At 39.8% G+C, this 17,986-nt stretch overlaps 1 protein-coding gene across 1 annotated transcript in view; it reads right to left on the bottom strand.

Moving 5' to 3' along the window:
- LOC130580056 (protein kinase C-binding protein NELL1) overlaps positions 1-17,986 on the bottom strand; it is a gene marked incomplete at its 5' end in the record, with an annotated part of 133,232 nt that overhangs the window by 97,770 nt on the left and 17,476 nt on the right. The window contains one exon of the mRNA XM_057377318.1: positions 6,285-6,407. Within this exon, the coding sequence (XP_057233301.1) occupies positions 6,285-6,407 (123 nt within the window). The remainder of the gene's footprint in view (positions 1-6,284; positions 6,408-17,986) is intronic.

Genomic DNA, 17,986 nt, shown 5'->3' with positions numbered 1-17,986 from the left:
CAGGGTCTCACACTTGCCACAGTGTTCTCACTTTGCCATGTGATACCAAAATGCATGTGAATGTGTTTGCCTGTTTTACAGTGATTTATTCACTACATATTAGGTATAAAAAAAGATACAAAGCTCAAGACTGCGAAAAGTGAAGATAAAAATCTGAGCGTGAGTCAAARCTGACTTACTCTTCCATGAGACTGGTGAATATTGCACCAAAAGAGCAATTAAAGCCATGATAAAGCATATCAACCATTCAAAGCCTTACAGTAGGAACAAACAATTCCTAAGCTACGGGAAAGTCACATTTGTTTTTTTCCATCCTGGCCTACATATCATTCATAACTGCTTCAAAAAGGCTTCCAGCTGCCCTTCCACCAGCCCCAYGTGCATGCAGGAAGCATAAACCTGAGTGGCAGTGAGTTACCTTGCAGTGATCTGATATGYTTTCATATCAAGGAATCAGCACGTCTGACTGTCTCCCACTGCTGACATTTAGAGTTAATCTACCTTAGCTCTGCTGATGCCAGTGCAAAAGGGACACAAAAAAGCAGATTACTCGCTACAGAAATAACCAAACAGAGCCATTTTTTTCTTCTTCTTTGGCTCTTACTAAAAATACTCCTGAGTGTTTTTCGCAGAAGTTTAGTAACACATAAAAAATTCCTTATCTTTAATCGTCTGTTTACTACACAATCACTACACTGCCTACACACTGGAAGATAMACAAATTCTTTCAGAGACACATCTTTCAGATTATTAAATATATTTCAGACTAGGACACAGAAAAATACCTGCTTTGAAGCAAAGAAAACAGCAGTGAAAGAGAGCTCTCAGAGTGCCACTGGATAAAGCAACATGCCCATCCAGTTACAATTTGTGATTAAAATATGTAAAAGAGGCCAGCTCACTGAGTGCCATCAAACAGAAGCAGATGTCAAGCCCGAGATGTACTCCTGCACCCAGGAAACATTCCAGGTGTACTATGAATAAGGACTCCACATGATTATCCCCACTACCATATGAAAAATACGAGTCTCTGTTCAAAATCCGTCTGCTTTTTATATAAGGATCCAAATAATTTATTCCTGACGTGACCAGTAAGTCCATCAGTAACAAGCCCACTCCTAAACACACACCCCAAAGCAAAAATACTTGGACCCATGGTGCAATTAAAAATCCAAACTTCCAGATTACACCAGAACTGAGTCACTTAAAAACAATGGTTCTAGTCTTGAAGAACAAACACTGGGTTGTAATCCCCTAAGAGTCTCCTGTGCAATGTTGCAGAAAAATATAGCAAGGAAAAAATAACCACAGCCTATACTCTGACAGAAATAAAGCATTCTGCAGCCTGGATATTAATTAGAATAAACAGTGGGTTGATTTTTATTTCACAATACGTGATGGTTTTCTGCCCAGGCATCAGTCACACTGCAGACATTTGCTTTACGGTGTATGATTGTAACTAAATCCACCTCGTTTAATCATTCCAATAAATCTACACCTCAGTAGAGACCACAAAATGAGATGTTAAYAGCACACTAAACACACCTGTTAGACAGATTAGACATGTAAAATATAAAAGTACAGTCACAGTACTTGCACCTGATTAAGGGGTAGACTTCTGCTTGTTCTCCACGACAGAGCTACATGACAAAAAGATTAGCAAACACCCCCTGCCCCTGTTTCTGAAGAATTGCTCCTGCTTAGCATCTGAACATGTTCAAGGCCACTTCTATTTTTCTGACAATACATACGGATGTCTACAAACAGAATTTATGCTTTAAAACAAGAATTTGGAACAAAACACCAGGAGTTAGGACAAAGCTTGTGAACTCCATCTAAATATCCTCGTACAAAAGAACACAACAAATCGCAACAAACCTCGATGGTGACTTGCACACTGCTCCTGACAAAACCTGATGGGGACAGCTTGTTTGTTTTAAGGCATTTAATCCCAAATGCCATCAATTATTTTAATTTTTTATGCTTCACCGTACCTTGGTTCTTTCCTTTGCCTTCAGGCTGGAATGGAACTGGAACTGGAAAGGAGGAAAGGAAACTGGAACTGCCCGAGGAAACTGGAACTGTCTGAGGAAACTGGAACTGCCCAAGGAAACTAAAACTGTCCTGGGGAAACTGGAACTGCCCAAGGAAATTAAAACTGTCCAAGGAAACTGGAACTGCCTGGGGAAACTGGAACTGCCCAAGGAAATGGAAACTGTCTGAGGAAACTGAAACTGCTCATGGAAACTGGAACTGCCTGAGGAAACTGGAACTGCCTGAGGAAACTGGAACTGCCCAAGGAAACTGGAACTGCCTGAGGAAACTGGAACTGCCTGAGGAAACTGGAACTGCCCAAGGAAACCAAAACTGCCCAAGGAAACTGCAACTGTCCAAGGAAACTGGAACTACCCGAGGAAATTGGAACTACCCGAGGAAACTGGAACTGCCCAAGGAAACTGGAACTGCCCAAGGAAAATGGACCTGTCCTAAGAAACTGAAACTGTCCAAGGAAACTACAACTTCTTTCATCTAACCACTGCCACAAAACACTGATTTCCCACAAGGTCCATCCTGGCAGGCACACTTGCTGTACCAAGCAGCCCCCATTTGCCCACCACAGCTTTTTTAAATGAGAGCACTCGGCTGCCAAAGCAGTTTTTATCACCTCTGCCTTCTACTCTAAGTGCAGCCTTAATGCTGCACTATTACATCCTATCCTGAAGTTCAGTGAAATTGCTCCAATTGTCCCTATTCTACCCTCACCTATGGATTCTGTAATTCATTTAGAGGATTCGAGTGAAAGGGCATGACATGCCTTCCACTCCCCACCTCTCACATTTTCTATGTCCCAAATCACTCTTACTTGTTATTTCTCTCAAAGTTTCCTTCATAGAAAAGAGCAATTTAACAAATCTGTAGATTCAGAATCTTTCTCTATTCAACTAGTTWTACCCCTGTCCTCTGCTTTTGATGATATAATTTCTTCCAGAATGGATCTCCCTGGTTTACTTAGCGTTTTCTGAAGAAATCTTAGGATATAATCTGTCTGATTCTGGGTCCATTGCTCTGTCCAGTTTGCTGATGGTGATGGCACAGCGTTGTTCTGCCTCATCATTTCAGCTTCACTCTGTTCACATCCATTACCCAAAACTCAGTGTCTGCMTGGGATGCTAAAGCTTGCTTCTTACAGTGAAATTGAGGGTATCCACAGGAAATCTTATTTGTGTCTATTTTATTGTCTCACCCACTCTATATTCATAACTATGTATTTGTAAAGATTTTATCGCATTCATCTCCCCTTCTCTTTCCATTTTCATGTCATTTAAACTACAGCAGCATCTCCTTTAATGCAGAAGTGCTTTCAGTCTTGGTCTGTGCCCTTTTCCACCACCCTCCTCCAGTTTCYCCATCTTTGACACAATCTGCTCCTTAATTGCACAGTCCAGTCTACTACATTTGCAGAAATGTAATTCCTTATGCACAGGATTTTTTGCTACTGTGTGATGTGTAACAGCCTGATTATACAGGGTTTAAAAAAAAAAAGAAAACAAACCAAAAAACTCGATTTTCTCTTCAATATTTGGGTTTTGTTTAGGTTTTTTTTTTCCCCTAAATCCTCAGCAATCATTATATTCATGTCCATAATATTTCCATTCCTTTTTACGACTTCGTGCTTTTCACAAAAAATTGCAAACACCACAAATTCCTGCCAGAGTAATTGAGTTCTATTTGCCAGGAGTCCACAATACAATTTAATTCAACTACACATTTTCTTTTCTAAAACAAAAATAATAACAGTATCCTGTTTTTTTTTTACAAAGACTATCAATGTGTTATTCACTAGAGCCAAAGAGGGTCATTACTCTGATTTTACTTTTTATAACACTGCTAAAATAGATTGCTGAAATGGATTGTAGAACCACGCACAAAGCCAGTCCTTTTCTCTCATCACAAAATCATCACTTTTCTGCTTATGGTTTTGCTGAACAATATTAATAAGGTTTCTCCTTGAACCATGGAGATGTATTATTTCAGCAGCAGCTGGAACCACTGTTTTGTGTGCACACATCCATAACATGCAAACATTTACAAAGCACTTGCAGATGTCTCAAGGAGAATGGAAACATTTATCTTATCTTCAGATGGTATTGTAGCAAACATATCACCTTGACTTTTATCTGTGTTTTTCCAATCTATATTGCCTGAAGATAAAGCCCTAAAATCCTGCAAGCCAACAGCAGTTAACAGCTGTCCTGACACGTTCACACCTCCTTCCTTGTGCCAGAATCTGTGCAAGGGAAGGCTGTGACAGGTAACTGATAACACAGCACTGTTAAACTTGGTTWAAAAAAGGGGCAAAAGTGGTGTTTCTGACACAATGGGCAAAATGGGAACATTTCTTCAATTAGCATCCGAATTTGGGAAAACCTCAGGTAACCATGGGCTGAGAAACTCCAACCAATACTTTACTCCAACCAGTACTTTACACTGTGAGTTTTATAATTGACTAAAATGCAGTTGCAGTTTAGAGTATCTGGTTGGCAGTAATGACTACTCCACTCAGTGCTGGATTATTCTTACCCTTAATGACTTCAACAATTATTAGACTGCAACCCCTTTCTATGATCTCCAGTTGTCTTCCCAAATTATGCTTTCCAGTCAGAATACAGGAGCACATTKCCCTGAATTTCCATGCACATCTGTTTCAAAAAGGCAACTCTAACTATACTCACATGTGCAATTCAAAGTGCACTAAAACAACATGCAATATTTTATATAAGAAAATATATATCATGGTAGCACAGGTTTCAACAGAACTTGGAGAATAAAAACATTATTGTATTCCCCCAATGCAATTTCACTACTATAACACTACTAAGTTAATAAATACGCAGCAGGATTTCCACTTGGAGATTCTGGAACATTAAAGGTATGCAAATGAAGAAAACCAGTGTGAAAACACGGATTTTATTAACTAATCTAAACATCCCTGTTTCAAAGAAATATAATTAATATAATTAATATTATTGTAACAATAATAAAAAGCAAATATTACAGTCAGGCTGTTCAGTACTCAGATTTCCCTGAAACCCAAGCTGTCTGCAACTCACATTTGCTGTAATACAAGACTGAAATCACACTGCAGWGAGATCTCTCCTGCTGATCTTTSATACAGACAGGCCAAGGTTTAATTTGCCCCACACTTTCAGTCCATTTTTCTATTCCTTCTTTAACCCCTACAAAACATTTGAGTTTTAAATGCAGGTATGGGTGTAAAGTACCACCCGYTAAAATAAATTAATATCAAAACCAATCTGATGGTTGCTAATTCAGCAGCTGACAGCCCCTCTTGGTGAAGAACTTCAGCTCAAAACAGGAATGACATCCAAGTTCATTGCCCCTTCAGGAACTGTTTGGCCAATTTACAACAGTCTGAAAAATTAATATCCAGCCTGTTGTGCCCCAAACKGTACAGAACATTTTATTCAGTACATTCCTCAGTTTTAATAGCTGTCATTTCAAAAAAAAAAACCCTAAACTTTTGTTTTCTATTACCATAACTCTCTTTCAAATGTATGAAAACCCAGGCAACATAAAAACCAGCTTTTTATGAGACAAATATAATTCGTAAACGGATGAGTTACAAGTAAACAGTACTTCAAGACAGAGCCTTCACTAAACCAACCCTTCTTTGTCCTTTTATGAGATATTTGCTTCTCTTCCTCTGCTGAAAGAAAAACATAAAACCAACCCCAAATAAATGACACACCATAAATGAATACTTGACAGGAAGCATGGCTGACTATTACTATTTCTTGTTTACACAATTGAGAAATCTTCAAAATACATATTTAAAGATTTATATGTGAAAAAAGTCATGATTCTGATACAAGCAGTCAAATAACAACCACATGATGCTAGCATAAAAGACCATTACCTTAATTTAAAATGCATCTCATTAAAACTCAGAAACCAAAGGTGACAACACATACCATTCAGTTTATAAAACATGAACACCATTTAAAAAACTGAACTATACCAGCTCAAATGACAGTACTCAGTGCAGCAAGTGAAAAGCTTTTTYCTCCTAGCATCCCAAAATTATTTCCTTCTTGCTAAGAAGCTGCACACGAATCAATTCCCATCATGCTGGTTTGCCAGAAGCTGTCTTAAAGCAAACCAGTGCAGAATGCAGCCATCATCAGTTACCAGAATGCAGTGACTGTCAGCAAATGTTAGCAAAGGCTGACAAGTTTATGGTGTRTCCACAATCACATCCTTACCTCGGCACAGGGTCCCGTTGCCCACGTAGCCAGGTTTGCAGGTGCAGCTGTGKCCCTGGATGGTGTTGGTGCAGATTGCATTCTCATCACAGTTATGCTCCCCACTGCCACACTCATCGTGCTCTAATGGAGGAAAAAAAGAAAAAAATTTATTTACAAGATGTAGTGATTTTCTCAGTGAGCTGATGTGGTATTTGAAGATCAGGAGGAGTAACCAGGGTGCTGTGATGGCTGAGTGCTGAGGCCTTGGTGGGGAGTCAGTCACGGGCTTGATTCCGCTCTGAAACTCATCATGGGCMCGGCAGCAGCGGATTATTTAGGTTTAAAAACAGAAAAGAAAGAATTAGTAATGAGGCAAAGTACAGCAGTGACAAAAAGCTATGGAGAAGATTACCAGGGGGAAAAAAAATCTGCTGCCGAGTTCAACCTTTACTTCACTGTCCATCAGCAACAGAAATAATCCTAAATGCAGGGTGAGTAACACAGGGAGGCCCTGAGAGCCCGCCCCGCACTCAGAACTGCACAGCTCAGCTCACTCCTCCAACACCACACACTAACATCTCTCATTTTTAAAGCACCATGGAGGCTCCAAGAGGCTGCCAGACAAACAAGGCTGTGTTTTGCTTTCATCCAGCAACTCTCACTGCTGCCCCGAGCCAAATTTGCCCCAGCTCRTGCACTTCACTCTCCCGCTCCCTTTTTGTTCTCGTGAAGCATCACTCAGAGGTGACGAGCTGCCTGACCCCGAAGTTTTCCGCTCCTGCCTGCAATTACAAGGAGCTTCCCTCAYACTGCAGGATTACAAAAGGAAAGCCTGAATATTTCACACTTTTGCACCGAAGCCTTGACAATTTTCTTCAATGGAATCAGTAGGATGCAATGAATTTTCTGTAAAGCACAGAACAGATAACAGACATAATAAAAAGCAAGAACCTGGAACCCTTCCTTGTAGCCTTCATTTCTGCAACTGCAMTCATCAGGCTGATATCCATATGCTGAGAGGTAAAAGCAATGGTTTCTTGGAATTAGGATTTGTTTAAGCTTTTTACCAGTGCATCAGGGTGCTCAAAGGACTTGGGACTAAGTTTAGATTTTCACAGATCACAGGGAGGCAGCACTGCTAAAACATGAGCGAAATATYTGCTTTGGCAGAGCAAATGGAGCCCTTTGGAACAATCACCCCACTGAGAACAGCAGCATCCCGGGCTCTGACAGGGATTACAATGAACAATTAATTAACAATTAACCTCTGCAATGCTCTCATTGTGCTCCAGCACAGGAGCCAATTGCAAGGGAACTTCAAGACACATGCAAGATTGGAATGGTGAATTCTAAGGCACCCACTAAACCAAACACTTCTGGAACACTGTTGATAACTGTTTGCAGAACATACATCCAACACGGTTTTCATTTTTCAAATACACTTGACAGCAAAATGATATGGATTGCAACTGTTTTCTCTTAAACAGCATCAAAGCAATGTATCAGCCTCTCACTCTTTGCTTTTAGCAAGAAACTCACACACACTTTCATATGTGCCTGGCTCCAGCTGATAAACTCAGCTTGCATTTASACTTGTTGGTTTATGCTGGTCCCCAGCTCTGCTCAGGAATTCACTTCAGCCTCTTTTCAATTTTCAGAGGCCTYACATGTTCAGAATGCCAGGGTTCTTCAAGGGCTGCCTGCTCCCTCCTCCATCTCTTAAGAAACTGTACCACAGGCAGATTCTTTGCTGCTTTAGTCTCAGGGTGCTCAGGCTGCTGGGACAGACACAAAAAGTACCAAGYTATCCTCCAAGGAAGCGTTCTGCAGCAGCTGAAGCTAAATTATGCTTTCTTTCAAAAGAGACACCCTCTCTACAATCTCCCTTTCCTCTTGCTCCTTTTAATTGTCATTAGCTTTCCCAAGTTAGCATTCACACTGGGATGAGAATGCCTTTGTGAYAGGCTCCTGTGAGTACACAAGAAGATTCCCACTCAAACAATTGCCAAAATTAATCCATTACCTTCTCAGCACTTCAAGTGTAAACAAAGATTTCCCAGTGGTACCAGCCGTGTTTTGCCAAAATACACGTGAGAGGACGGTCTACTGTGCTGCTCTGGGACTCTGACAGTGTAAATCACTGTTTACCATCCCTGCAGATGTACAGATCCTGGAAATACCAAAAGATTTGGCACTGACAGAGCTGCAATCCAACAGCACTGCTTTGAACAGGGGGCAGTTTTGTCAAAGCTGATAGAATTTGGAGTCAGCAACAAATCTGACCATGGGAAGCTGCCCTTCATGAGCCATCCCGGTGCTGCCAGCAAAGGAGGACCAAGGGAACCTCACCTGAACAAGGAATTCCAAGGTTTCTTAGCAACAGGATGGCTGCAACAATGGGAACTGTAAATAAGTTTTCCCTGGTGCAGGGATGTCTGTAGCTGATGTTGCTACAGGCCTAATAAGAATGAGAAAGCATTGATTTCCTGCCAARGTACAAAACTCTTTTCATCCAGATGAAAAATCCTTAAGAATCTGTCGGCATTTAAGTTTTCCTGGGTATTCTGTGCCCTCACAGGAGCTCATCCTGGTGTGCTCACAACGGGAAGTGAGCACGGAAAATGGGCTCACACTGTTTGAACGCCAAGGACATTGTCAGGAATTTGAAAAGGATGTGGCTCTGTTCTACACTGCTTTCCAAAAATCCCCATCTGAGCATATCTGAGCCTGCTTTTGCTTTAATGTTGTGGTAAATACTGACCAGAGAGCAACCAGAACTGGCAGAGAAGGGCACCACACAGCAAGGGAAAGGAGCCACCAACAGSATCATCCCAAGCACCAAAGAGGGCAGAGCCAAGACAAAAAGCCTCAAGTCATGCCTTATTTTGAACATTTCCCTCGTAGCTGGGAACGAGAAGCACATGAAAGGGAATCAAACAAAAACAAAAGTAACTTTTAAATTTTTTAGACACACATATATGTACAGATAAACAAATAAACTGCTCAGCAATGAAATGCAACATGGAGTTGGACTGAAGTCATCCATCTCTCTGACTTCTATTATTATATAATATACACAAAATGAGCTCATCAAAGATGGAAAGAACTGGCAGGTTTACTGAGAAGGACAGGATTCCTCGACCCTCATTCACCTGGATATTAATGACYATTTCAGGATCAGGTACCACTGCTGATGAACAGTTAAAGCAGCAGCACCATTCCTTGCTTACAGGAAGGTTAATTTGGTTATGAAATCTCCATTAACTGCCTTCAACATCAGCATTTCTGTTACCCAGGATTGTTGTTGCAGCTATTTCATGCTTTGTGGTAAAGCCRGAAGGTCTGTTAGTTTATTGAGCCTTTTTTTTCCTCACTGTAAAATAAGAGTATTGCAAGAGTCTGTTTTTTTTCCCTAGTGCTTCTAATTCTGAAATCTTCAAATACTAAAGATTTTACAGAAAGATAAAGGATATCAACTTGCTATTGAAAGAAAAAAAAAGGAAGAATCAAATGTCCACTGCTGATTTCCTTTTGACTTTATTTGTTCTTCCTGTAAGCAGAGATGAGGGATGGAAGGACACATCATCTCTAAAGCTCTAGAGAGCTTCCCAGCCATCAGGCTGATAAGGCCAGCAAAATTCACATTTAAACTTTGTGTTTTCTGGATAATAACTGCCTAAAATTTCCAAAATCTTTCATGAACTTTTCCAAACTGCTGAAGAGAACCTTCTGGGAATTTTCTGGGTTCACACCCAGGCCAGGTCATCTTGTAAAGAAATGCCTGTGAGGTTCATACTTTCTTCAGCCGTCTGCCTACAACAGCAACTGGAATAAATGAATAATTCTTTTACAAAAACACATCTCCATCACCTGCTCTAAGATTTTACACATCAGTTTGGGAGTCCACACTGACAGTACTGCAGATCTGATGTTCATATGGGGGCAGTTTTACACAACAGAACATTCCATCACTGGGCACTTCAGCTGGGAAATCACTTGTTTGAATTTTAACTGRATTTTGAGCTGCCTCCAAAACACARGGATCTGTTTAAGGCTAAGGAAGTTAACCCAGACCAGGCTGTAGCAGTTCCTGCTGTTGCTTTTTTCAGYCTRGAAATGAAATTTGGGATGATTTCRGTACAGGAGGTGATGTAAAATCRGGTTTTTRTTGGWGCTCCAGGGGCAGCCATGGAAGAATATCCACCAAAGCCCAGCCCCACAGGGGTGAATGCAGTTTGATAGGTTTCAGGAAATTAGCATAATTGATTAAAAGCACCAATTAGGAGGACAAGTGGTGATGCAATTCCCACCAGGCCAAGCCCCTTCTCTGGAGCCCCCCACCCTCGGCCCCTGCTGTCCTTGGTTATGGAAATGGGTCTGACAGTTCTTGTGCTCAGCCTTGGATCCCAGGAAGGACCAGGATGGGATGGGACCTTGTGGGGCTTGGAGCTCTGGGATGGGTTTGGGCTCCCAGCTGGGAAAAGTACTGGGAAGGTTACAAACATATMAAAGGAAAAAGGCAAAAATCACCCCGGCATCACTGCACACCTCCAGTGAGTTATCACCTCAGCTGCTGATGGGTGGTCACTCCAGCGTGGAGCGTAAAATGGAATATTCAAACAAGGACAAAGAAAGTCAACRACCTTCACATACACATATTGCTGTCAAATCCTTCTTACCCCGTTTTTCTGGCCTATTCTCACAGAGGAATCACAAAAATACCCTTGTTTTGTGGCATTTTAAAAATACCTTCTGTTCTGGGCTAAACTGAACTGGAAGAAAGCAGGAGGAAAAGCACTGGGGGCAGAAGGAAAGGTGCCAGACAAAGACTTTGCCTGCCTGAGGWAACACATTCCACATAAAGCCACCCACATGATGCTGCAAAAGTGTTTGTAAGCAGAAACAACCACATSAAAATAATTCAGAACACATGCAAGGTAGAAAACAGGAGTTATTTGTTATTCATAAAGGCAAATGCACACATGTCTAAACATATACAAACAATTACAGGTAAATGCAAGTTTTCTCCCTTCACATGCACATGAAATGTAGTGTTTGTGAGAGGCTCTGGGCAGCTCAGACGATGAACATCAGAAGCATCAGTCAAAAAATAAAACAGTTCTACACTCCTGACGTTTTGGGTATTATAAATACCCACATTTTTGCTCAAGACACCTTTTCAATGAAACCATTTTCTATTCATTACCTAAGAGGAATATGGCCTTGGCTTATATGCTGTTATTATATTTTTCTGAATGCATTTTCCAGAAGTACACCGAGAATTTGTAGGATGCCTCCACTTTCCCATGTGGAAAGAGACAACACTGTTACTCTTACCAGATTTGTATGGGCTATAAAGGCAGGATCTACACAACTTTAGCTCTCTTTTTTTTTCTTCTTTTCTGTCCATGTTTGGAATAACTGTATAATTTTTCGTGTTCACGCTTTGTCTAAAAAATTTAATTGAAAAATAGAACTCTATGTTGAAAGCAAAAAGTACAGAGTTGAGCTAAGAACCTTTTGGTCAAGAGTCATAAAATCAGGATAGCTTTCCCTTGTCCAAAAGCACATAAAGGATTTCAAACCTATAATTTCTAAAAGGTACACTTAGCACAGGATTTATTTTTAAGCAAGAATGCCGAACTTTTTAATCTTCATTTTCTTTAAATAAAGATGCTCTTYGAAAAAAAGACAGACACTGAGATGGAATTACAGGAGAAATTCCATTGAAGGGTCTTTCAGTAAGGCTACTTTCACTTATTACAAGAAAAGGCCCTAATTTAAACTCACTTACAAGATGGAAACAATTTTCTTATTGTAAGATTTCTCTTTCATTACTTCCTCAAAGCCTTCACACTTTGATAACAAAACATTCATTTTTGCAATACACTGTGTGAAGATTCTGACTATCCACCTATTCATAGTTTTATAACACTGAAAAGAATTCTGAGTTGTTCTCTAAATTGCTGAGGTAACACTCAGCTTTTGTGGGGTGCAGAACCACGAATGCAGCAAACATTTCCACCCACCAGGAGACACAGAGCTCACACAGCAGCAAGGTCATCAGATGCCACCATTTTTTATTAATACAGATACCATTTGTACAGAGTATTTGGCCTAATGTAAAATTRATTATCTGGCAACCATTAAGGAAGGGTCTTTGAAAACTCAGGAAGGAGAAAGCYATCTCTCCAAATACTTTTCAGAAGCAGCGACCCTTTGTCACATGTTATTATGCTTCCAGGTAATAACTGAGGTTTTAAAAACAATAGATTRAAAAAACTGAATTCAGACAGAATTGTGGACTTAGTGGAATAAGGATTTCAACTCAKAAGATGCTGAGATGGAACAAAAGGGATAGCTTTTAAACAGACTGAATAAAAGGAAGCTTTATTCCAAACACACAGGAAGAATCTCCTGCAGCAAACCTGGGCAATTAGAAACAAGATGAATGCATCAAACAAGAAATTACATTGCAGATGGTAAACTGGCAAATGGTAACAGCTAATTGTGAATCCAGAAAACTCTGGGTAAAAAAAAACCCAAAATCAATTTGGAGTTTTCTACTCATGAGAATCAAAAAAATGAAGTTAATTTTATCTATGCCCATTCCAAACTTCAGCCAAGCTCATCCCACCCATTTCCACAAGGAAAYAGGAAGGAGCTGTTCCCTGCTGCACCTTTTTTCTTATGAGCATTTAGACACACAAATGCTGGCAGAAGAATCCCATTTGCTGCTCTTTTAATAAGAAACTAAAATGCCTTTGTAATTTATGACACTAACAAACAGCCTCTGGTGTTAAACATGAAATTATTTAGACTGCACTGTGAAAGAGCAGACACATGCTACTCTTGGGTAATGGGGAAGAAATAGTGGGATTTAATTTGAATATAAAATTCCAAATGTGCCTACAGTCCCCTCTTGGAATCAAAACAAGTTTCCCCAACCTGAGGGAGCTCTGCTCTGCCACATCCCCTCTTGCTCTGTTTGTGAGATGGACAGGCAAGGAGCATACCAGGATTCCAGAAACACCAGAACATCAGGAGTTTATACAACAGCACAATAATGTTTATCATGCTGCTCTCAATGCCTTCCCCAAAGGATCTCACTATTCTGCTCATCTCTGACCACAGCTGAGCAGCGAGCTGACATTTGCAGCAGTTCTTCTCTGAATGGTAATGGCTAATTTASACTATTTGGATATGTATCTATCTTTTTTTTTTCCTCCCAAGAGAAATGCACTTTATACTCTGATCCCCTGTTCTGCCTCACTACTTTATAAAAACAACTGCCAATAGTACCCATTAAAATTTCCATGAGATGAGTTCACTGAGCAGTGAATAAATTCTAAATTGTTGTAATAGAAAACTTTATTTTTGACTAAATCAAGATGAGTAATAGATAGCTTTGCTGAGAGTAACATTGCATTTCTTTTCTGCAAAAGGAGAAAAGAAATGGATCTCTCGCTAGCACTCTATAAACTATCTGCACATATACCTTAAATGCCTATATAACGTTCGTAAGGAAGTGGGAACAGACATTTGGTGTTATTGTTTTCTGAACACAATCATGAAAAAAAAATACAAACTCAAGAAATTAAAGTAAGAAGTGGAAAATCTGAAGAAGTTAAACTTTGAAAAAGTGTGCTTTAGATTTAGACACATTTCACCCTGATCAGAAGCTCACCAAGATTAAAGAAAAACAGCACGGAATGAACTGTATCAAATGCCTGAAAATTCAGGAATCACTGGAAGGGTACACAGCTGTTTCTTTCTTTACACTTAAATATTATTTCCCTAGTCTTTTAAAGTGTATTTAAATTGAGTAAGCCATGTCAAATTAGTAAATACTATACAAACTATCAAAACCAGCTAGTAGCTGGTTTAGTAGTAGAGTAGTAAAGTAATTATTTAYGTGAAGAGCCACAGTATAAAGGGTAAAGTTTTCACTGAATTTTCACGACCTRTATAATTAATAATATTGACATACCCAGAAATTTCAAAACAGACCCTTCTCAGAGGCTGATAATAAAATTGCAATCTATGTGACACACCCAACTGGATACTCTGCTGCACTTTTGTGGACTGAATTTTTGAAAGGCAGACTATTCATGTCATCAGCCTTGTGTATCTTTAATTCTCAGACTTGCCAGCAAACTTTGAGCAAGTTGTGGAGACAGGCATCAAATCCAATTCCAACAGGATCTGGAACGGCGTTCATCACGAGAGTTTGAAGAAACTTTAGAGAAAAAAATCAACAAATTCCATGAGGAAGGAACCACACTTGATTGTCAAAACATCCCTTGTGTTGTCTTGATGTTGGCAAAGTCCTGCTATCAAAGGAATGAGCTCCTCTGCAAGTGGAGCTTTCTTAGCAAAGAGCTGCCACATCCTCACCACTCTGAGCCTGCAGGAGCCAGGCTGAACCCCACAAACACCAGACAATGTTTCAGAAATAAATTTTAGTAAAGACTGCACACTGACTACCTTACAGACCCTGAGTATTCCCAAAATTTAATGTAATAGGRTGCAGAGGAGCATCATTTCTGGTCCTACAGCTCACAATTCATCTCTCAAATTCCTGCACAGGGTGAAGAAAGCACACAACCTATTGCTCCAGTATAAACTCATTTTTAAGACTAAGGGATATCAATCATTAAGCCAAAGCCTTAGAGGAACAGGAAATGAGTCACAAAACCAACAAAAAWGTAATACTGAMCACATGGGAAATGAGTTGAAAAGCAAATAGATATATCCTCATCTGCAAGAACAAGAACATCTTAAAATTGCTTCTCCTTCCTGGATTTCTATACCAGAATACCCAGTTTATGCACTTTTATTTCTCCAGGCATGCAGTAACCTACTCTGCATGTCAGTTGTTTATTCACTCTTTATTTGCTTAAGGAATGCAGAAGAAATGCCATAAAGGACACAGCCTGACCTTGAGGTGCAGTGGTCAGTCAGAGCACAGCTCCTSGTGCTGGGATTCTGTTCTGAGCTCTCCCTCACACACAGCACTTCACACAATTCCTGCCTGATTTATAAGGCAGAATAATACTTTTTAATTGGAAGATGCTAAACAGGATGATCATCCTGATTACTGCTATGGGATGCTAAACTTCTAATACAATCCCTTGGTTTTTCACAAAGCAGTTAAGCATCAAGACATGAGACTTTTATGAGGCACCTCAATTGCATATATTGATTTGTAAATTTATAAACCASTAGTTATCCCAAATTTTCTCTATGTAGTTACTGCTTTYCTTGACAYAGTTACAAAGTAGGTAATTTCATACAGAAAGGAAATAAATCCCTTGAATTACACAGGATGTACCACGCTGAAGGAAAGCAGTTCCAACAAGACTGCAGCACAACATTAATATTGACAGAGACAAGAACAAACCRTTTCTATGAAGTTCTAAGCTTCTCTAAATCACAGGACATTCRCTTAGGAAAATAAAGAAATCACACATGATGACAGCATCTGAAATAAAGGAGACTTTGCCTAGCAATTGCCACAGCCTAATTTACGGTTTTCAGGAGAGATACTCGGCACCATAAAATCTGAAGATACAGTTTTATTTTGCTTCTTTGTTGCAAAAAGCTGAATATAGTCCAAGCACCTGCACTGGGTCGGGAAAAACCTTCAAGCGTTATGTTCCACTTTATTTATGTAGCAATATAACGGGACAGGCTGCTTTTTATCCACAAAATTTTGAGAGCTGCATACTTCTATAAGTTGATATCAGAATCTCATCATTCAGATATCTTCAGATCAACAACACCTGAAAGGTTTACTTTGCAGAAATCTCAAAATCATTAAAACACAAAGTRTGTAGGAGACTTTTGGATGCAGTTTTTAGCCAGGGTTTCATCACAGCTTCACAAACGTAATTACATCAGTGATAAAAGTTCTGTGGAGTTTTGGTTTCCAGCACTCCACGATGCTTTAACTACCACGTGAACAAGAATCTCAAAAAGCAATGCTCACCCCATTTCAAACTAACACAAATTTCTCTCAGTGTTACTGCAACAGAGTCAGGTGGAATTGTCTCTAAATGAACTTTCAGGTGTGACAGATGTGCCAATCTGCTGATACAAGAACACGTAAAATCACAGTCAGGGCTCTGTAGCAGAGTTCAGGCATAATGAGGACAGGACATGTATTAATTCTCTTCACCCATTAGAGATGAAAAGAAAAGGCTTCAGGAGTGCTGGAGTGGGTGGAACAGGTGATATGAAATACTTAGCATACTTTTCCCAATTTTCTGCTTACAAAGTTAGACATAAATGAGCCATTAGGTTTCCCTTTATGCTTCATGTACAACTTTTTAAATAAGCAAATGCTGCTTAAAGGACAGACTCCAGGACATTTTAAGCTTTTGACACAGATGGAATCTTGCTTGTTGCTGAAAGTAAACAGAAAATTCCAAATGATAAAAATTCCAATCATTTAGGCTGGAAAAGACCCCAAAGATCACTGGGTACAGTCAGCACAGCCAAGCCCACCACTGAACCATCTGCCTGTCTTATAAATACCTCCAGGAGGGCAACTCAACCACCTTCCTGGGTAAAAATACATCCCATTGCAGGAAAATACAGGAACCTGACAAAAACACCCCCTGGAATGACAGTGAGTGCTGACTGACATTCTTAAAAATGGATGTTGGTATAATTTCTTTTAGGTATTTAGGCATCTAAATTACTAAATGGTTTATTCTCTCAGAGTGCTGAAAATCTAACTTCCCCCAATGCATTTAGCTAGGACAAACTGGTTCTCAGCACCTTTTAATTTTTTATTTTTTTTTAAAGAGGAAGAAAGGAAAATAAAAATTCTAGTTCTTTATGTCATTCCTGTGTATGAGTCTTCAGTGAACTCCTTTAGCCTCACAGAAATACTACGGGGCTTTTTACATGGAGGGAAGTGATCAAATTGCTTTACCCCTCAAGATGTGCAAATTCAGCATCATATCTRTAYTCCCAACTCACARAATCAATTTTTATTTGAAAGCAGAMATGGAAACTAGTGCATCATCATTTCCTAGGGCATTTATATTTTTCCCTGGAGAGATTCCACCACAATAGTGATCACAATAGGCCATGCTCATCTTATGAGATCTGACAAGATCACAACCTGWGCTCCTCTGGCTGCAGCTACACCTTCTTCAATCAGCAAAACACTGCCCAGTGTGAAAATCCTGCTGCTAAGACRAAAGATGGATCATACAGAATTTATTTACCATGTACTGGGCAGGCTTTCACAACTAAATTAACAAAGGGTAATCACAGTACAACAAAAAAAGGGGATTCAAACACGGGATTTTACAGGAGAACTGATTATGATGATGCAAGAAAGGAGTATTTTGTCCAAACTTAGAGCACAATTTTGGGGATAAAGAGGCAGCAAGGTGAGGTACCTAAAGTCACCAAACACCACAGGAAGCACTGCAGAAATACACTGGACATTCRGAGCAGGAATCTCTGAATTCCCCAGGACACAAAGTCATATTCAGCTCCAGTCTCCCTTTGCTGTGTTACTGAGTCAAAAAGTGCCACCCAAAATCTCTCACGGAGGATAGGATAGGACAGGATAGGATATGGGATGGATAGGATAGGATATGGGATGGATAGGATAGGATAGGATAGGATAGGATAGGATAGGATAGGATAGGATAGGATAGGATAGGATAGGATAGGATAGGATAGGATAGGATAGGATA

The sequence above is a fragment of the Malurus melanocephalus genome, unplaced genomic scaffold, assembly GCF_030028575.1.
Source record: "Malurus melanocephalus ecotype Western Australia unplaced genomic scaffold, MMel_1.1 scaffold_310, whole genome shotgun sequence".
Taxonomy (NCBI): Eukaryota; Metazoa; Chordata; class Aves; order Passeriformes; family Maluridae; genus Malurus; species Malurus melanocephalus.
Note: the sequence above shows the minus strand (reverse complement) of the source record. Positions and strands in the feature narration are given on the sequence as shown.